The 22,985-nt window shown below is 44.8% G+C and overlaps 1 protein-coding gene across 2 annotated transcripts in view; it reads left to right on the forward strand.

Moving 5' to 3' along the window:
- The window catches only part of LOC308335074 (uncharacterized protein), a 38,478-nt gene extending 19,491 nt beyond the window's left edge, over positions 1–18,987 (forward strand). For both annotated transcript variants that reach the window (XM_080792036.1, XM_080792037.1), the window contains exons 8-11: positions 6,800–6,943; positions 11,465–12,274; positions 15,016–15,391; positions 18,369–18,987. In XM_080792036.1, coding sequence (XP_080648162.1) covers positions 6,800–6,943; positions 11,465–12,274; positions 15,016–15,391; positions 18,369–18,479 — 1,441 coding nt within the window. In that variant the 3' untranslated portion in view covers positions 18,480–18,987. The remainder of the gene's footprint in view (positions 1–6,799; positions 6,944–11,464; positions 12,275–15,015; positions 15,392–18,368) is intronic.
- The last annotated feature ends 3,998 nt before the right edge of the window (positions 18,988–22,985 follow it).

Genomic DNA, 22,985 nt, shown 5'->3' on the forward strand with positions numbered 1-22,985 from the left:
TTGGCTGTAATTCTTTCAACGTGCTAAGAAGTGTTTAGAGACTCTGGGATCTGACGGAACATTATGTTGTTGTTTATAGATCTGATATAACATTATGTTGTTGTTTATAGATCTGATAAAACATTATGTTGTTGTTTATAGATCTGATATAACATTATGTTGTTGTTTATATATCTGATATAACATTATGGTGTTGTTTATAAATCTGATATAACATTATGTTGTTGTTTATAGATCTGATATAACATTATGTTGTTGTTTATAGATCTGATATAACATTATGGTGTTGTTTATAGATCTGATATAACATTATGTTGTTGTTTATATATCTGATATAACATTATGTTGTTGTTTATAGATCTGATATAACATTATGTTGTTGTTTATAGATCTGATATAACATTATGTTGTTGTTTATAGATCTGATATAACATTATGTTGTTGTTTATAGATCTGATATAACATTATGTTGTTGTTTATAGATCTGATATAACATTATGTTGTTGTTTATAGATCTGATATAACATTATGTTGTTGTTTATAGATCTGATATAACATTATGTTGTTGTTTATAGATCTGATATAACATTATGGTGTTGTTTATAGATCTGATATAACATTATGTTGTTGTTTATAGATCTGATATAACATTATGTTGTTGTTTATAGATCTGATATAACATTATGGTGTTGTTTATAGATCTGATATAACATTATGGTGTTGTTTATAGATCTGATATAACATTATGGTGTTGTTTATAGATCTGATATAACATTATGTTGTTGGTCAGTAAATAAGTGTTTATCCCATTCTGACCTGAGATCAGATTCATACGAGGTTTCCACTGGACACACACTGGTCTGATCAACCCATTCTGACCTGAGATCAGATTCTAAAAATGTCAGTCGTTCTTCGATTTTTCAAAATTAGCAGACCTACAAGCTCATAGCGCGCCACTCGGTGGCGCGCTATGAGCTTGTAGATCTGCTATTTTTCAATAGCTAAAGCATAACATGATGCTGACACCAAAACGGGTTCCCGTTCAGAATGGGTTAAAGATCTGATTATGTTGTTCAGATCCACACATCCTCAATACTCTTCAGCCCAATTAGACTTGAGACCAGATTCTACAAATGTTCTTCTAAATCCCGGCAGTTTTCTGAAGAAAAAAACCCCTATGTTTCGATGTCAGTAGTTCTCAAACTATTTCAATGTCAAGGCGCCACATTTTCCAGATTTTTTCCAAAAAATTGCAGATCTACAAGCTCGTTGTAGAGCTTGTAGATCTGCTATTTTAATATAAAATGAGTAACATTGGTGTTTAGATTGGAGGTGTGCCCGTCATGCCCGGAGCCGTGGGGGGCGCGTCCCTCAGTCACTTTGGACAAACCCTCTCACACACACCTCGAATCCAACACACCCTTGATTATTCATGCTGTTATTATGTGCAGCTGTGTTGCTGACATCATGCCCTGAGGTGCGTTTGGATACATAGCGCACCGTGCAATACACACTAATACGTGAGCAAAGAGGGCCAAACTCACATTAATCCATTCTGACCTGAGATCAGATTCTAAAAAAATGTCTTCTACATCCTGACAGTTTTCATTCTGATCTGAGATCAGATTCTTAAAAAAATGTTCTTCTACATCCTGACAGTTTTCATTCTGACCTGAGATCAGATTCTATAAATGTCTTCTACATCCTGACAGTTTTCATTCTGACCTGAGATCAGATTCTAAAAAAATGTTCTTCTACATCCTGACAGTTTTCATTCTGACCTGAGATCAGATTCTAAAAAAATGTCTTCTACATCCTGACAGTTTTCATTCTGACCTGAGATCAGATTCTAAAAAAATGTCTTCTACATCCTGACAGTTTTCATTCTGACCTGAGATCAGGTTCTATAAATGTTCTTCTACATCCTGACAGTTATCATTCTGACCTGAGATCAGATTCTAAAAAAAAGTCTTCTACACCCTGACAGTTTTCATTCTGACCTTAGATCAGATTCTAAAAAAATGTCTTCTACATCCTGACAGTTTTCATTCTGACCTGAGATCAGATTCTAAAAAAATGTCTTCTACATCCTGACAGTTTTCATTCTGACCTGAGATCAGATTTTAAAAAAATGTCTTCTACATCCTGACAGTTTTCATTCTGACCTGAGATCAGATTCTAAAAAATGTTCTTCTACATCCTGACAGTTTTCATTCTGACCTGAGATCAGATTCTAAAAAAAATGTCTTCTACATCCTGACAGTTTTAATTCTGACCTGAGATCAGATTCTAAAAAAATGTCTTCTACATCCTGACAGTTTTCTGAAAAAGCTATGTTTCTATGGTCAGTCGTTCTTCGACTTTAAAAAAATAGCAATAATAATAATAATAAAACTTTATTTGTATAGCACCTTTCATGACATGAAATGCAGCTCAAAGTGCTTTACAGAAAAATGGAGAATAAAAGAAAAGCAAGGCAACAACATTAAAAACAAGCAGTAATGCAATGCAGTGAGGACACAAATAAAAAATAAAAGATCAATTAAAAGCAATGTTTGGCAGACCTACAAGCTCGTAGCGTGCCACTCGGTGGCGCGCTATGAGCTTGTAGATCTGCTATTTTTCAATAGCTAAAGCACAACATAATGCTAACACCAAAAGGGCCCGCCCAGAATGGGTTAAGTCCCGTAGTAACAACCAGAGCCATATTGGTATACTTTAAAAAAAACTAAAAAAACATTGAAAAGTCACGCTGTACAAAACAAGAACTTGTTTTTATCCTATTCTACTCAAGGTCAAGGTAAACATCACACAATTGCACACATGATGTGGATAATCAGGCCTCACGTAGTTACTGCTGTTTCAGAGCCTCGTTCAGCATCTTAGTTGATACTGATACAAACAACTTTTTAAATCTAATGTACTTCCACTTTGGTTCTTTGTATCTTCTCCCAGAGGGCAGAAGTACAAACTCGCCATGTAAAACATGGGTAAACATCACTGACAATTTCTTGAGCCTGTTTTAATGTAGCCTGCTCATAAATAGAACTCTCATTATATTGATATTGAGAGTATTATAATACTCATTTATTTATCATGTTTATGAAAGGATCAAAGCATCAATTAGTAACATATTCATTCAGAAAGTCAGGGCGCGTGTGTGCGCGTGCATGTTTACGTGCGTGTGTGTACGTGCGTGTGTGCGCGTGCATGTTTACGTGCGCGCGCCACCATGCATGTTTACGCGCGTGTTTGAGGTGTTACATCTTAATATAGACAAAGGGTTGCCGTCCTATTGGCGCAGTACCGCTGCGCCATCTACTGGTGAGTCCAAGTATTTCAGGAGTTTCGCCTCATTATGTAGAATCTCTTTGACGTGAGCGTGTTCCCATGAGCAGAGTTCTCCCCCTTTTGTGGACCCCCATGATCAGATACATTGTGCCAGGGACCCCCATGATCAGATACATTGTGCCAGGGACCCCCATGATCAGATACATTGTGCCAGGGACCCCCATGATCAGATACATTGTGCCAGGGACCCCCATGATCAGATACATTGTGCCAGGGACCCCCGTGATCAGATACATTGTGCCAGGGACCCCCATGATCAGATACATTGTGCCAGGGACCCCCATGATCAGATACATTGTGCCAGGGACCCCCATGATCAGATACATTGTGCCAGGGACCCCCATGATCAGATACATTGTGCCAGGGACCCCCGTGATCAGATACATTGTGCCAGGGCAGGGACCCCCATGATCAGATACATTGTGCCAGGGACCCCCGTGATCAGATACATTGTGCCAGGGACCCCCATGATCAGATACATTGTGCCAGGGACCCCCATGATCAGATACATTGTGCCAGGGACCCCCGTGATCAGATACATTGTGCCAGGGACCCCCGTGATCAGATACATTGTGCCAGGGACCCCCATGATCAGATGCATTGTGCCAGGGACCCCCGTGATCAGATACATTGTGCCAGGGACCCCCATGATCAGATACATTGTGCCAGGGACCCCCATGATCAGATACATTGTGCCAGGGACCCCCGTGATCAGATACATTGTGCCAGGGACCCCCGTGATCAGATACATTGTGCCAGGGACCCCCGTGATCAGATACATTGTGCCAGGGACCCCCATGATCAGATACATTGTGCCAGGGACCCCCATGATCAGATACATTGTGCCAGAGACCCCCATGATCAGATACATTGTGCCAGGGACCCCCATGATCAGATACATTGTGCCAGGGACCCCCATGATCAGATACATTGTGCCAGGGACCCCCGTGATCAGATACATTGTGCCAGGGACCCCCATGATCAGATACATTGTGCCAGGGACCCCCATGATCAGATACATTGTGCCAGGGACCCCCGTGATCAGATACATTGTGCCAGTGACCCCCATGATCAAATACATTGTGCCAGGGACCCCCATGATCAGATACATTGTGCCAGGGACCCCCGTGATCAGATACATTGTGCCAGGGACCCCCATGATCAGATACATTGTGCCAGGGACCCCCGTGATCAGATACATTGTGCCAGGGACCCCCATGATCAGATACATTGTGCCAGGGACCCCCATGATCAGATACATTGTGCCAGGGACCCCCGTGATCAGATACATTGTGCCAGGGACCCCCATGATCAGATACATTGTGCCAGGGACCCCCGTGATCAGATACATTGTGCCAGGGACCCCCATGATCAGATACATTGTGCCAGGGACCCCCATGATCAGATACATTGTGCCAGGGACCCCCGTGATCAGATACATTGTGCCAGGGACCCCCATGATCAGATACATTGTGCCAGGGACCCCCATGATCAGATACATTGTGCCAGGGACCCCCATGATCAGATACATTGTGCCAGGGACCCCCATGATCAGATACATTGTGCCAGGGACCCCCATGATCAGATACATTGTGCCAGGGACCCCCATGATCAGATACATTGTGCCAGGGACCCCCATGATCAGATACATTGTGCCAGGGACCCCCCATGATCAGATACATTGTGCCAGGGACCCCCATGATCAGATACATTGTGCCAGGGACCCCCATGATCAGATACATTGTGCCAGGGACCCCCATGATCAGATACATTGTGCCAGGGACCCCCATGATCAGATACATTGTGCCAGGGACCCCCATGATCAGATACATTGTGCCAGGGACCCCCATGATCAGATACATTGTGCCAGGGACCCCCATGATCAGATACATTGTGCCAGGGACCCCCGTGATCAGATACATTGTGCCAGGGACCCCCATGATCAGATACATTGTGCCAGGGACCCCCATGATCAGATACATTGTGCCAGGGACCCCCATGATCAGATACATTGTGCCAGGGACCCCCGTGATCAGATACATTGTGCCAGGGACCCCCATGATCAGATACATTGTGCCAGGGACCCCCATGATCAGATACATTGTGCCAGGGACCCCCATGATCAGATACATTGTGCCAGGGACCCCCGTGATCAGATACATTGTGCCAGGGACCCCCGTGATCAGATACATTGTGCCAGGGACCCCCATGATCAGATACATTGTGCCAGGGACCCCCGTGATCAGATACATTGTGCCAGGGACCCCCATGATCAGATACATTGTGCCAGGGACCCCCGTGATCAGATACATTGTGCCAGGGACCCCCATGATCAGATACATTGTGCCAGGGACCCCCGTGATCAGATACATTGTGCCAGGGACCCCCATGATCAGATACATTGTGCCAGGGACCCCCATGATCAGATACATTGTGCCAGGGACCCCCATGATCAGATACATTGTGCCAGGGACCCCCATGATCAGATACATTGTGCCAGGGACCCCCATGATCAGATACATTGTGCCAGGGACCCCCATGATCAGATACATTGTGCCAGGGACCCCCGTGATCAGATACATTGTGCCAGGGACCCCCGTGATCAGATACGACTTATGACTTCTCCTCTGCATGTTGTAGTGTTTAGATGGTTCTGTTATGACTTCTCCTCTGCATGCTGTAGTGTTTAGATGGATCTGTTATGACTTCTCCTCTGCATGTTGTAGTGTTTATTAAGCAATATTACACGAGAGGGTGTGGGTTAACGTGATTATTGCCACGACAGTGATGCGGTCAGGAACGAGACGAAGTCGAGTTCCGCAAGCATCACTGAAGTGAATTATGCGTCGTCGTACGACCGTGTCGCGTTTGCCCAAATAACTGATGTACAAGCTTACAACTCGTCGCGGTGGCGAGCACTGGCGACGCGTTGTGAACTTGTAGATCGGCTATTTTCGGTGCTGGCTGTTTGAATTTCCCTCTAGTAGGACTAGGCTACGAGTCACGCAGGCACGCAGCTGTTGATATGGGTAGCCTACTCTAATCAGATGCGCACTCTGGTGCGGAGTGATTTATTAAATGTGATTAGGCCCAGGGCTAGGTGGTGAACAGTGCTGGTTTAACCCACGGCTAGAAGGCTGTTTCAACCAATCAGATTGCTTCCTTGAAACGACCTGTGGTAGAATAGAGTTTGTTCACCACCAAGTGTCACTGTTGCACAGCCTGACACACACAGGCCAAGGAGGAGGGCCAGTACAGTACAGTACAGTACAGTACAGTACAGTACAGTACAGTACCGTGCCACTCTCTTCAGATGGGTCTGACTTTGTATAATATAACAAGAGTTAACAAAATAGCAGATGTACAAGCGTGTGTATCTGCTGTTGTTGAATAGCTAATCGTATTGTGTATTAATGTTGTATTATCATGGTGTTATGTCTCTCTCCAGTAGCCCCGCCTCCCCGGCCCAGACTCTGCCGCCATTGGAGGCCTGCCTGCCAGTGGGCGTGTCCCACCTGAAGCTGCGCCACACCGTGTCCAACAGCACCCCCTGCACACCAGAGATGCAAGTGCGCCGCCAGCTCTCCCTCAGGTAGCTTCCTGTTCTCAACTAATTTAGTGGATTCAGCTCCATATCCCATACCCAGGAGGGCTGGAGCTCCATATCCCATACCCAGGAGGGCTGGAGCTCCATATCCCATACCCAGGAGGGCTGGAGCTCCATATCCCATACCCAGGAGAGGGCTGGAGCTCCATATCCCATACCCAGGAGGGATGGAGCTCCATATCCCATACCCAGGAGGGCTGGAGCTCCATATCCCATACCCAGGAGGGATGGAGCTCCATATCCCATACCCAGGAGGGCTGGAGCTCCATATCCCATACCCAGGAGGGATGGTGCTTGATAACCCATACCCGAAATGATCCCATAACAAGCTTCTTGAGCACCCGGTATCGATAAGCTTTGTTATCCACAAGCTCGTAGCGCGCCACCGAGTGGTGCGCTACGAGCTTGTAGGTCAGCTATTTTTGAAAAATCGTAAATTTCGAGATCAGGTCTAAATGGGTTAAGATAGGTGGTACAAGGGGGCACCGTGGCACAGTTGGTAGTGCTGTCGCCTCACAGCTAGAAGGTCCTGGGTTCGATTCCCGCTCGGGGCACTGTGGGTGCTGGCGGCATGTTTCCTCCTCCGCGTCATCAGTGCCCATACCCGAAGGCGGGGTTGGCGAAAGGGCCTTTCTGTGTGGAGTATGCATGTTCTCCCCGTGCCCTCTAGGGTATAGTACCCTATAGGTACCCTCACAAAAACATGCAGTAATCCTGGTCACTAAACTGCCTCCCTCTGGCCAGCCGGGGCGCCTGATGGAGGGGAAAGGAACTGGTTGGAATAACGTGTTCCTTCCACGCGCTACGTCCAACCAGGGAAACTCCCCCCTGTCAGGTGTAAAGGAGCAACTTGGACACTCAAGCATGAAGGGAGCATGAGTTAAGTCCGTTGCTCTCCCCAGGTTGGCGGAGGGTGTGTAGAGCCCAGGATCACAGTAGATGATTGGCACAGGGGTGAAAAATGGGTTACAAAATCGTGGGATAAAAAATATATTAAAAAAAAAAGATAGGTGGTACAATACAAAGGCCATGGACTCGTATTCATGCAGTCTCAATATGCAGCTCCAAGAGATGATGGGTCAAATGCGGAGAACAGATTTCACGTAACGTGTGTTACAGATAGAAAGATACAGAACATTGAACCAATTACCATCTGGACAAACATACAGAACATTGAACCAATTACCATCTGGACAAAGATACAGAACATTACCACGGAATACCTATGGCTACCCCCCCCCATGAGACTCACTACAGGCCAACTGGTAGTGTTTATAAACAAATCACAAATGTTTATAAACAAATCACAAATGTTTATAAACAAATCACAAATGTTTATAAACAAATACCAAAATGTTTATAAACAAATCCCATGAGACTTGGTCCTACCCCCCCGACCATGAGACTTACTACAGGCCAACTGGTAGTGGTCCTACCCCCCCCATGAGACTTACAAATCCCAAATGTTTATAAACAAATCCCAAATGTTTGTAAACAAATCCCAAATGTTTATAAACAAATCCCAAAATGTTTATAAACAAATCACAAATGTTTATAAACAAATACCAAAATGTTTATAAACAAATCCCATGAGACTTGGTCCTACCCCCCCGACCATGAGACTTACTACAGGCCAACTGGTAGTGGTCCTACCCGACAGTGGTGATCAATATTTCATGTCAAGAACCCCAAAGCGCTCCGTTCCCATTGAAACGCCTCGGCAGTATCCAGGGGTGGACTGACCCCCATGGACCCACCGGGCATATCCCCCGGTGGGCCGCGACTGTAGGTCAAGTTATGATATGATAAAATAAAGAAAAAAACATTTTTCTGGACAGGCAGGCAGGCCAATAGGCGGCAGGCCACCAGGAAAGGTCCGGGCCTGCTGCCATTCTGCCATCATGATAATATCACTCTACCCGTATCAGTGAGTGACAAATAAACCCTCTTCTGTCTTGAATCCTTTTGCCAGCATCATCATTCTTGTGAGAGCAACACCGGGTTGTGTAGTTTGTCTGTTGGTTTGTATCATTGATGTTGTTCTGTAGAAGTGGTGGCATTATACTATTATTAGGGGCTTGTGTGTTTGTGTGTGCCTCGACGGAGCGGGCGGTAGAGTTTCTGATATCTGCGTGCTGGTTGTGGTGGACCGGTCTGGTCTGGTTGTGGTGGGTCAGTCTGGTTGTGGTGGACCGGTCTGGTCTGGTTGTGGTGGGTCAGTCTGGTTGTGGTGGGTCAGTCTGGTTGTGGTGGGTCAGTCTGGTTGTGGTGGGTCAGTCTGGTCGTGGTGGGTCAGTCTGGTTGTGGTGGGTCAGTCTGGTTGTGGTGGGTCAGTCTGGTTGTGGTGGGTCAGTCTGGTCGTGGTGGGTCAGTCTGGTTGTGGTGGGTCAGTCTGGTTGTGGTGGGTCAGTCTGGTTGTGGTGGGTCAGTCTGGTCGTGGTGGGTCAGTCTGGTCGTGGTGGGTCAGTCTGGTTGTGGTGGGTCAGTCTGGTTGTGGTGGGTCAGTCTGGTCGTGGTGGGTCAGTCTGGTTGTGGTGGGTCAGTCTGGTTGTGGTGGGTCAGTCTGGTTGTGGTGGGTCAGTCTGGTTGTGGTGGGTCAGTCTGGTTGTGGTGGGTCAGTCTGGTTGTGGTGGGTCAGTCTGGTTGTGGTGGGTCAGTCTGGTTGTGGTGGGCCGGGCTGGTTGTGGTGGGTCAGTCTGGTTGTGGTGGGTCGGGCTGGTCTGGGACAAATTCACGTTAATCTTTGTCCCAGTCCAGCCCTGGCAGTATCTCTTAGATCCATTTTCTATTTATGATGATTTGCATTTAATCTGCTATCTATTGCCTGCTATATGTATTGTTTATTTTGTGGTCATTTAAATTATTCTAATTACGCTATGAATTTGATGGACTGAATGGAGGTTTCCCCTCCCCTTTGGTAAAATGATTTGTAGGTGCTATAGGCACCCGATGACAGACAGGTGACTCCCTGCTGGGAGAGAATGTGACACAGACACCCAATGACAGACAGGTGACTCCCTGCTGGGAGATAATGTGACACAGACACCCAATGACAGACAGGTGACTCCCTGCTGGGAGATAATGTGACACAGACACCCAATGACAGACAGGTGACTCCCTGCTGGGAGATAATGTGACACAGACACCCAATGACAGACAGGTGACTCCCTGCTGGGAGAGAATGTGACACAGACACCCAATGACAGACAGGTGACTCCCTGCTGGGAGAGAATGTGACACAGACACCCAATGACAGACAGGTGACTCCCTGCTGGGAGAGAATGTGACACAGACACCCAATGACAGACAGGTGACTCCCTGCTGGGAGAGAATGTGACATAGACGGGGGAAGCTCACAGTTTGTTGACCGCGCAGGCTCTTTATTGTTTTATTAGATATTCTCAAAGTATACGTTTATTTTTGACGGAGAAATAAATATGTTTGTGATGAACTACAACTTTCGGATCTCCGTGAGTGATTGAGTGTATAGACAAGAAGAGACGCGAGTGTTATCAAACAATAGACTGCAACACCACCCCGACAAAACAGTCGCCTTATTTGTTTAGTAAGAAAGGCCACGATAGTATCCTCCGCCCTGATTGGTAGAATAACAGTATCCTCCGCTCTCATTGGTAGAATAACAGTGTAGTGCGACCGTGCCCCTTAGTCTAGTTTTACATTTTACTTGAGCAGCAACGATATTCATTTCACACTGAATAACACGTTTAATAGATTCATTTCACACTGAATAACATGTTTAATAGATTCATTTCACACTGAATAACATGTTTAATAGATTCATTTCACACTGAATAACATGTTTAATAGATTCATTTCACACTGAATAACATGTTTAATAGATTCATTTCACACTGAATAACATGTTTAATAGATTCATTTCACACTGAATAACATGTTTAATAGATTCATTTCACACTGAATAACATGTTTAATAGATTCATTTCACACTGAATAACATGTTTAATAGATTCATTTCACACTGAATAACATGTTTAATAGATTCATTTCACACTGAATAACATGTTTAATAGATTCATTTCACACTGAATAACATGTTTAATAGATTCATTTCACACTGAATAACATGTTTAATAGATTCATTTCACACTGAATAACATGTTTAATAGATTCATTTCACACTGAATAACATGTTTAATAGATTCATTTCACACTGAATAACATGTTTAATAGATTCATTTCACACTGAATAACATGTTTAATAGATTCATTTCACACTGAATAACATGTTTAATAGATTCATTTCACACTGAATAACATGTTTAATAGATTCATTTCACACTGAATAACATGTTTAATAGATTCATTTCACACTGAATAACATGTTTAATAGATTCATTTCACACTGAATAACATGTTTAATAGATTCATTTCACACTGAATAACATGTTTAATAGATTCATTTCACACTGAATAACATGTTTAATAGATTCCCAACGTAGTTTCTGTGCTCGTATTCCCTCCCAGGTTACCCAACCACCACCCCCCGGAGTCCTCCTGCTACGACCAGGAGAGCCGAGGCCGCGTCAGGGTTCCGCGGAGGCGCCTGACGGAGCACGCCATAACGCCACCGCCAGGCTCCGCCTATGAAGGAGGAGGAGCCATAACGGCACCGCCAGGCTCCGCCTACCAAGGAGGAGGAGCCATAACGGCACCGCCTGGCTCCGCCTACGAAGGAGGAGGAGGAGCCATAACGGTACCGAACGGAGGCAGCCGTGCGTCTGAGGACGGCCACTCTGAGCACTCGTCCTACGCCGTCTCTCCCTGCCAGGACCTGCCCCCCCCCAAACAACACCACCAACACTACGCCAGCTCTCCCTGCCAGGACCTGCCCCCCCCGTCCTATCGCCAGCCTGGCCCCCCCTTCCCCTCGCAGCACTACAGCCCCGGAGCCACGCCTCCTCCGCCTTTCCCAAACCCCGGCGGGTTCTACCAGAACTCCCGGCACCGGTCCAGTCCCAGCTTCCACCACAGGGGGGGCTACTACCACGGTGACGAGGGTTACCCCCCTCTGGACCCCATGGGTGGTTACCCCCAGAGAGACCACCCTGACATGGGTGGTTACCCCCAGAGAGACCACCCTGACATGGGTGGTTACCCCCAGCGAGACCACCCTGACATGGGTGGTTACCCCCAGCGAGACCACCCTGACATGGGTGGTTACCCCCAGAGAGACCACCCTGACATGGGTGGTTACCCCCAGAGAGACCACCCTGACATGGGCAGGCCTTACTACGGGCAGCAGGTTCCGTGCCCCTCCAGACACCATGACTACAGGTAGGCTCCATGTTACTCCTGATCAGAGCTTCCGTTGCTCCAGACTGTACGACGGAAGCATTTATATTTTACTCGTGATCAGAGCTTCCGTTGCTCCAGACTGTAAGACGGAAGCATTTATATTTTACTCATGATCAGAGCTTCCGTTGCTCCAGACTGTACGACGGAAGCATTTATATTTTACTCGTGATCAGAGCTTCCGTTGCTCCAGACTGTACGACAGAAGCATTTATATTTTACTCGTGATCAGAGCTTTCGTTGCTCCAGACTGTACGACGGAAGCATTTATATTTTACTCGTGATCAGAGCTTCCGTTGCTCCAGACTGTACGACGGAAGCATTTATATTTTACTCGTGATCAGAGCTTCCGTTGCTCCAGACTGTACGACGGAAGCATTTATATTTTACTCATGATCAGAGCTTCCGTTGCTCCAGACTGTACGACGGAAGCATTTATATTTTACTCGTGATCAGAGCTTCCGTTGCTCCAGACTGTACGACGGAAGCATTTATATTTGACTCATGATCAGAGCTTCCGTTGCTCCAGACTGTACGACGGAAGCATTTATATTTGACTCATGATCAGAGCTTCCGTTGCTCCAGACATAATAATGTTTCCAACCGAGTGGAATAGTAAGAGAGTGGCGACACTTTGTAACTCCCATTGTAACAATGGGATGCGGAAGTGCTCATTCTATCTCAATGGGATAGTTCCAATGTGTGGAACTATAGCCCATAGCAGCACCCCGCTTTGTCTCAATGGGATAGTTCCAATGTGTGGAACTATAGCCCATAGCACCCCGCTTTGTCTCAATGGGATAGTTCCAATGTTTGGAACTATAGCCCATAGCACCCCCACTTTGTCTCAATGGGATAGTTCCAATGTGTGGAACTATAGCCCATACTAGCACCCCGCTTTGTCTCAATGGGATAGTTCCAATGTGTGGAACTATAGCCCACAGCACCCCACTTTGTCTCAATGGGATAGTTCCAATGTGTGGAACTATAGCCCATACTAGCACCCCGCTTTGTCTCAATGGGATAGTTCCAATGTGTGGAACTATAGCCCATACTAGCACCCCGCTTTGTCTCAATGGGATAGTTCCAATGTGTGGAACTATAGCCCACAGCACCCCACTTTGTCTCAATGGGATAGTTCCAATGTGTGGAACTATAGCCCACAGCACCCCGCTTTGTCTCAATGGGATAGTTCCAATGTGTGGAACTATAGCCCATACTAGCACCCCGCTTTGTCTCAATGGGATAGTTCCAACGTGTGGAACTATAGCCCACAGCACCCCGCTTTGTCTCAATGGGGTAGTTCCAATGTGTGGAACTATAGCCCACATAGCACCCTGCTTTATCTCAATGGGATAGTTCCAATGTGTGGAACTATAGCCCACAGCACCCCGCTTTGTCTCAATGGGGTAGTTCCAATGTGTGGAACTATAGCCCACATAGCACCCTGCTTTATCTCAATGGGATAGTTCCAATGTGTGGAACTATAGCCCATAGCACCCCGCTTTGTCTCAATGGGATAGTTCCAATGTGTGGAACTATAGCCCACAGCACCCCGCTTTGTCTCAATGGGATAGTTCCAATGTGTGTAACTATAGCCCATAGCACCCCGCTTTGTCTCAATGGGATAGTTCCAATGTGTGGAACTATAGCCCACAGCACCCCCGCTTTGTCTCAATGAGATAGTTCCAATGTGTGGAACTATAGCCCATAGCACCCCGCTTTGTCTCAATGGGATAGTTCCAACGTGTGGAACTATAGCCCACACAGCACCCCGCTTTGTCTCAATGGGATAGTTCCAACGTGTGGAACTATAGCCCATAGCACCCCGCTTTGTCTCAATGGGATAGTTCCAATGTGTGGAACTATAGCCCATAGCACCCCACTTTGTCTCAATGGGATAGTTCCAATGTGTGGAACTATAGTGGCGAGCTCAAAGCGTGTCGCCTCTCCTACTATTCCACTCAGGTTTCCAATATCTCCCCCAAAACATAATATCACAATTAAATCGCAAATTATTTATGGCTGAAGCCATATAAGCCCTCCAGAACCCTTAGGTCATCTGAGGCTGGCCTACTGATAGTTCACCCGATAGCTGGAACAGAACATGGTGAAGCAGCATTCCACCATTATGCACCACAAACCTGGAATAGCATTCCAGGCTACATTAGAAAATCCCCAACCATAGCCGTTTTTAAGTCAAATTTAAAAACGTATTTATTTAACATTGCATATCCCAATTAACTGTGTTTCTATTAAAGGTGGGAGTATCTGTTGTAAATGGTAAATGGTGCATTTATATAGCGCCTTTATCCAAGGCGCTTTACATAGATTGTGCATTACATTCACCCATTCACACACCGATGGCAGCGGAAACCATGCAAGGCACCAACTAGCACATCGGGAGCAATTAGGGGTTCAGTGTCTTGCTCAAGGACACTTCGACAGTAACTCTGGGGGAGCCCGGGTTCGAACTGGCAACCTTGCGGTTCCCATCCAGGCACTCTACCCCTGAGCCACCGCCGCCCCTTAATTGTAATGTTGTAATGTAATGTAATTGTATCTATTATCTGTATTCATTTTAAAGTGCACTGTTGCACTCTGTGTTTATTCTGTAAAGCACTTTGAATTGCCTTGAGCATGAAAGGTTCTATATAAATAAAATTGCCTTGCCTTGCCTTGCCTAATCAATGAACTGAACCTTCGTGCCGCCCTAACTACAGGTACATGGAGACCCCTGTGTACCACCCCCCCCACCCCCACAGCAGCAGGGGCAGCATGGCCCCCCCTGAGGTCCGGCTGGCCCGCTCCCCCTCCCTCCTGTGGGACCACCAGCAACACTACCAGGCCAACACCGGTACCGGTACCGGTCCTCCTCGCCAGGCGGTCGGCCAAGAGCTCTGCTCCTGGCACCAGCGCAGCTCCTTCAGAGGCGGGGGTCCCCAGCCCACAGGAGGGGGGGGTCCCCAGCCCAGAGGAGGGGGGGGTCCCCCCTCCAGGCCGCGCTCCCTGGACCGCCAGGGCGCCGTGCGGGTGAAGAACCCCGCGGGCCGCGGCTCACCGCTCTTCACACGACGACAGCAGTACCAACCAGAACAGGTAGAGTATATATACTATATAATATAGAGTATATATACTAGAGTATATAGACGACAGCAGTACCAACCAGAACAGGTAGAGTATATATACTAGAGTATATAGACGACAGCAGTACCAACCAGAACAGGTAGAGTATATTTACTATATAATATAGAGTATATATACTAGAGTATATAGAGTATATAGACGACAGCAGTACCAACCAGAACAGGTACGGTTTCAGAGCGAACAGGTCAACAGCAATGCCCTTAATGGAGTTAACAGAGGAGATCACCAGCTGTATTGATAGTCAGAAATATTTATATATATATATATCTATAAATAGGGGTATTTATAGATTTGAAAAAAGCCTCTGATACCATTAATCATGAAATATTATTTAAGAAAATTGAAAGGTATGGCCACCATAGACATCCTATATAAGGCAAATATTTTCTACATTTCCTTATGCTTTAAGTAAGCATGTGACGTGTCAAACTAGGGGGTTTTCATGATGCTGAATCCATTCCGAGCATTAGTTGTTGCATAAAGAAAACTCCTTGGGCTAATAACGGCCATAGCCGTCATCACATGTGATGAGGTCAGCACATTTGGGCCAGTGGCTATATGGCCAAATGCAGCCAGGTGGGTCAGGTATCAAAGGACCCCCACACAGATCTGTGTCGAGGCCTGTTCACATTCCAGCCAGCTGTGGAGGAGACCCTGGAATCTGTTCTCATACGATACGATGCCATCTTCATCTAGCCTGTTTGGCAACAGTAGTACGTCAGTTAGCCAACATTTCACTTCACATACTAGAGCACGTCTGAAATAAATGGTAAAGGAAACCTCTGCCATTTATATTTTTTATTTCATTTATATTTCGGCCATATATTGTTAGAGTTAACGTTTTTAACTTGAATCTTTTCTTCTGAGGGGTCCCTGGAACAACATATTTTCAGATGGGGGGGGGGGTCGGCGACCAATTACATAAATATTCTTTGGGAGTCCTTGACATGAAATATTGAGCACCACTAATATGGAAACATACCGGAGGTATTTCAGAAAACTGTCATGATTTAGAAGACATTTTCTTAAATTCCGACGTCAGGCCTAAAAATGGGTTAAGTACATTTTCATGCCGAATCTTGTGTACTTTTACTCAAGTACATTATGAATACTGCTCTTCTACTTGTAACTACGTAGAGTACATCTACATGGCAGCGTTTACACTTTCACAAAACATTTGAGTACTTTTTTTCCCCCACCACTGGTGAAATGACTGATTTTCAGGACCATAATATCGTATAATAATAAATCACGTAATCAGGCAAAGCAATCATTTGATCATTTGCTCGTCTAAACAAAACACAAACACTGCAGGCTAGTTGTGAAGAGAGCAGAAAACGGCTCTCACACCTTAACACATTTTGGCCGGGAACCCCTTCTGGTGTTAGCATTATGTCATGCTTTAGCTGTTGAAAAATAGTTGTATAGGTCTGCTATTTTTGAAAAAATCCAAGAACGACTGACATAGAAACATAAGCTTTTTCAGAAAACTATCAGGATGTAGAAGAACATTTTTTAGAATCTGATCTGGGGTCTGAATGAAAACTGTCAGGATGTAGAAGAACTTTTTTTAGAATCTGATCTGGGGTCAGAATGTGTTAATTCTCTCCACAACGACCCAACAGCCTGACGCTGCACCGCGTGCCTGTTTTGGTGCATAAACGCATAAGTGGGTAACACGGTTACGTTTTAACCCAATAAGACGTAATCGTGTTTTAACCCATTCGGGACGTGAACGCTGATCTGTGGCGCTTTAGCGTTTAACCAAATATTTTAAACTTTTAAGCTGTTGGAAAAAAAACAGCAGATCTACAAGCTCGTAGCGCGGCAACCGAGTGCCGTGCTACGAGCTTGTAGATCTGCTGTTTTTTGAAAAGAAATGTGGAAATCTTTGCTTCTGGTGGGTGGGTGGGTCGTGGGGGGGGGGGGGGGGGGGTCCCTGGAACAACATATTTCCATATGGGGGGTCCCCGGGGGCCAATGTCATATAATTCTGGGGGTCCTTGACATGATAAACAGTGTGACTGAGCACCGCTGATAATAAAGAAACACAGGGTTTTTTTTTCAGAAAACTGGTTGTGATTTTAGAAGTCCTAAATCTCTATCATTCTCAGGACCAAGTGGGTTAAATAGCCCCTCCTCGGCCTCTGAAAACATAGCTCCTATTTTGATGTTGTTCTTTTTTTTATGTTCTGTTTATTCATTTTTTGTTTTTTACAGTAAGTAAAAAAAAATTTATGAAGTAAATTCAGAAATAAAAACAGAGTGACAAATACAAAAAGAGACTAAAACACACACAATGACAAAACAACAAACTCCAAATCAAGACCAAACCAAAGAACATTCAAAGCACAACAAAACAATAAAAACAATATATAAAAACTATATATAAAAAACTAAAATAAAAACTCCAATATAGTCAATATACATAGATCATGGTCACAAGCATCATCCAGAGAAGACAGGTTGGCCCGTCAGGCGACGGTTATACAGGTTCAATCGGGGGCACAAGTGTAAGGCGGTCAACATGAGAGAGAAAAGGCACTCCAATTCAGTCAAAGCTCGTAGCGCGCCACCGAGTGGCGCGCTACGAGCTTGTAGGTCTGCTAATTTTTGAAAAAATCGAAGAACGACTGACATATAGAAACATAGTTTTTTCAGAAAACTGTCAGGATGTAGAAGACCTTTTTTAGAATCTGATCTCAGGTCAGAATGTGTTAATGTCCCTGGGACTCGTCTCATTGAAAACCTATTCACACCACTGTTCTGTTCTTTCTGATCTCAGGTCAGTCCCTGGGACTCGTCTCATTGAAAACCTATTCACACCACTGTTCTGTTCTGATCTCAGGTCAGTCCCTGGGACTCGTCTCATTGAAAGCCTATTCACACCACTGTTCTGTTCTGTTCTTTGTGCGTCTTCCTTCCGCAGATGACCCAAAGACGTCTCCAGCTCCATCAGAGGCCCGTCGCCGCGGACGAGACGCCGTCGGTGCGCTGTTGGACAGCGGACGACAACTCGGAGCTTTACAGCCAAGTTTAAACTAAGACAGGGACGTGCACACACACACACACACACACACACACAGACATCAAATGGGGCTGACGTCCCCCTGCCCCTTTTTACCCGTCTTTACCCGATTTAACTGGGTGATAACCCAGTGATTTAACAGTCACCTCTATAGATCTGCTATTGAAAAATAGCAGATCTACAAGCTCATAGCGCGGCACCGTTAGGATTTAGAAGCCTTTTCTTTTTGTTTTATCGTCCTCGGGTCTAAATGACTCTATATATTGCGGTTCTGTCACACTTTCCCCTAGATTGCGATTAGTGAACGATTGTTGAAAATAAATAAATAGTGAAATTATCGCCTATTTTACACAAAGAAATAATTGTACGACGAAATATAATACAGGGTTAATCACACTAATCAATTTAGTCGATTATTTTAAAAAATATATATAGAATTAGAATTTTGTACCTTGTATGTATATTATTATTATTATGATATGAAACATGATCGATTATCACTCAGCTAACCTACATGAGATTAAAATCAAATCCACAAAGGATCACCGAAGGGTTCCATAAGGATCACCAAAGGGTTCCATAAGGATCACCGAAGGGTTCCATAAGGATCACCGAAGGGTTCCATAAGGATCACCGAAGGGTTCCATAAGGATCACCGAAGGGTTCCATAAGGATCACCAAAGGGTTCCATAAGGATCACCAAAGGGTTCCATAAGGATCACCGAAGGGTTCCATAAGGATCACCGAAGGGTTCCATAAGGATCACCGAAGGGTTCCATAAGGATCACCAAAGGGTTCCATAAGGATCACCGAAGGGTTCCATAAGGATCACCAAAGGGTTCCATAAGGATCACCAAAGGGTTCCATAAGGATCACCGAAGGGTTCCATAAGGATCACCAAAGGGTTCCATAAGGATCACCGAAGGGTTCCATAAGGATCACCGAAGGGTTCCATAAGGATCACCGAAGGGTTCCATAAGGATCACCGAAGGGTTCCATAAGGATCACCGAAGGGTTCCATAAGGATCACCAAAGGGTTCCATAAGGATCACCAAAGGGTTCAAATGGTCAAAGTTAGTTGAAAAGCCACACATTTCTGGGGTGTATTTTGGACCCATTTTGGGGCGGGAACCCCTTTTGGTGTTAGCATCATGTTATGCTTTAGCTATGAAAAATAGCAGATCTACAAGCTCATAGCGCGCAACGAGCTTGTAGATTCAGTATGATTCTGGACAATCCTTAACTCTGTTCTAAAGGAACGAGAACCAATATCTAAAGTCTGTATCAACAGGTATTATTGCTTTGGTGTAGTGACGCGTCCATACAATCCCTATAGCCGTTGTTGTTATTATTATTATTGGTTTCTTGTAGTGACGCGTCCATACAATCCCTATAGCCGTTGTCATTGCATATCGTTGCACTTTCTGACTTTCCACACTGAAATCTTCGGCTCGCAAATCCCAAAATCATGTACATTAAACATTTTGAAGCAGAACAATGCTTATTCAATCAATACGTCGTATGGTATAGCCTGTTAGCAATTTAACATATAATAGTTATGCATGGTTTTTCAACTGTTGGGGCATAATTAATTATGCCAAACAATTATCATAGTAGAAAGCAGATACTCTTAATAATTCCTAGCCTCTCTTTCAGGTGTTAATAAAGATAAAAGAGCATAACGTTTATCGGTGCGTCCGTACCGAGTGAAGTCAGGGACGTATACTTCAACGTTGCACACTGGTGTTGCCTGCGGCAAAATAGCAGATCTACAAAGCTCAGTAGGAGCTTGTAGATCTGCTATTTAGTGAGCACGACACCGAGCACGCAACAATTATAAATAAGGCTTATATTTATCGTAGAAGAAGGGCCTCCCCACCACACACACACACACACACACACACGCGAGCGAGCGCACCTGTCTTCTTCAGTCGCAAATATTTAAAAAAAAACCGTATTTTATTGGGAACAAGGTTCGGTACACAGTAATTCTCATCTGGTTCTGATGTAAGGTCTGGTTTTGGGGGGTGCACACTTGGTGGTCACATTCTCACCTAATACTTCGTAGACTCGAATGCGTATAGGGCGGGGAAATTGGGATTCTTGCATATTTAATTGCCTGCGGTTTGCCTTCACACTGTCATTCGCAGCAATTGGAAACGCAGCAGGGGGGACCTTTATCAATGTGTTCCATTCATAAACTAGCCTACACAGTGAAACTGATAAATCTATGGTGATAAAATTATACTCATAACGTGCATATGTGTCGTGCCGTCTGGGACTGCCCCCCCCCCCCCCCCCCCCCCCCCCCTCTCTCGCTCATCTCACTATACGCACGCAGCCACGTACTGTTCTTTTGGGCATGGAGGCACAGCGCTGAGCCGCACTGATATAACACAGACGGCAGCGCAAAATGTTTACAAGTTTATCGAGATGAAAGTTCCTACCCCCCACTAGTCCCCACACAGTGACAGCACTCCATGTTTACGGCACGCACAGACAGACAGAATATTCTGTGGCTATAATACTATTACACTGCACTGCAGTATTTGTGTTTTCTTAAGCAATTGATTAATGTACTCGTCCTCATTTCGATCAGGGCTTCAGTCTCCACTCTCCTCATTCGACCACGTCTATCCACGGTAACGGGACATCTTTGCGCTGGCTTAAAATATGCCTCTCCGTCTCCAACTGTGTTCAGCTCCTCACGCGCCACATTGTTTGCTTCATTTCCTTTATTTGCTGCGGATTGCATTCACACCTGCACCGAATCGTAATCAAGTGCGATTGAAGCGAAGCGAAACCCCCGTTTTTGCTCGGAGTAAAATGCGGTTCTTTGCTGCGCATTAGGATTCGAATGAGCCTTCACACCTGCCAAACGAAGCGGCAACTTTCTGGACAATGCGCAGCAGGATGCGTTTTTAATCGCAGCAAAGCTCTCTGGTGAGAATGTGACCTTAGTTAGACAAGTCATTGGTTAGACATGGGTTAAGGTTAGGTTTAGGTGTGCTGCCCCGTGGGAGGTTGGGTGCATACTTAGTTTAGACTAGTCATTGGTTAGACATGGGTTAAGGTTAGGTTTAGGTGTGCTGCCCGTGGAGGTTAGGTTTAGGGGTGAGGGTTGAGATAGGTTGTAGTTGTTAGTTGTAGGAGTAATGACTGGTCTAACCAATGACTAGTCTAAACCAAAAACTGTCTAAACTAAGTACTGCACCCGGTTTTGGTACTCTGTGTACTGAAACATTGTTCGCTGATGAATGCATTTATTTTAACTGCAAAGGGAAGAAGATAGTTGTTGTGTATAGTGAGGGAATTAAAGACCTTTCTTTGTCTTTCTATAGGCTAATAAAAAATGAAACGTGTGTGTGTGCAGGGTGAACTAAACTAAACTAAACTACCTGCCAATACTTGTTGGTCACAAGGAAACGCCGCAAGACATTATTAAATATAAGGGCCTTTCAAACGTGAAGCGATAAACGTGCCTATAGTTCATTTTCAGTGATGGCTGCGTCTTTGCGCGGAGCGCTGTGGATCGGTCGCGGTTACGACAATGCAAGCGTATTTACGTGAGCGCGGTCCCAGAATGTGTGGCGCGTGTGTGCTCGTTCAAAAGGCCCTTTATTTATTCAGAGGAGAAACTGATGATATAATTAATAACAATTCATTTCCTTTAGAGTAGTGGTTCTCAAACTGTGGGTCGGGTGAGGTCTCCCCAATTATTTTGGCTGGTCCTCCAGAAAGATTAGCTTTTTTCACTCAACAGTAAAAAAAACAAACAAAAAAACCAACAACTTGTCGGTACGATATATATAAATGTATTCAGGTATCTGTACATTTCTAAAGGGATTATTTAAGTCCTTTTAATACCTCTAAAATAAGACATTTAATGTCAAAAAATGTACCAACCAACGATACTGTAAAGATATTGTCAAGACATTGTCCAAAACATTGGTTAATATGACCTAAAGTTGTGTCCTGAAAACATTGAGAACCTGTTTTAGAGTATTAATACTCTATGTGTACTCTAATGTTTTAGAGTATAAATAAGTTGTGTGGTGATTCTTTTGTCTTCCTTCTTAAACCACTTCCAACCTCGGCCTCCCTATTTCGGGGCATTTTGGGGCCGTTTATTATGAAATGTCAGTTGTGTTTAAAAAAGAAAAAAAAACATTTTCTACAATTTTCCAGAAATAGCGAAAACAAGCCAAATCTACAACTCGCAACGTGTGTCACCTTGAGACGCGTCGAGCTTGTAGATCAGCTATTTCTTTTTTCTCTCTCCCGCTATTTGTCGTCGTATGATAAAAATTGTGTATAGCCAAGGCTATAATCTGTATGTATTCATTAATTTATTAATGATGATTTGTACCACTACTGGAACCCAGCTGGCCTTTGAGTTTGGGGGAAATGCATAAGACTTTTTACAATCAAATATTAATTCAAATATGAACTTTCTAGAGCACAGGGCTGTGTTTGTATAGAAGCATGAAATAACAGTTGTACAGTTAAATGCTTGTT

Source organism: Protomyctophum bolini (assembly GCF_963924005.1).
Source record: "Protomyctophum bolini genome assembly, chromosome: 20".
Classification (NCBI taxonomy): domain Eukaryota; kingdom Metazoa; phylum Chordata; class Actinopteri; order Myctophiformes; family Myctophidae; genus Protomyctophum; species Protomyctophum bolini.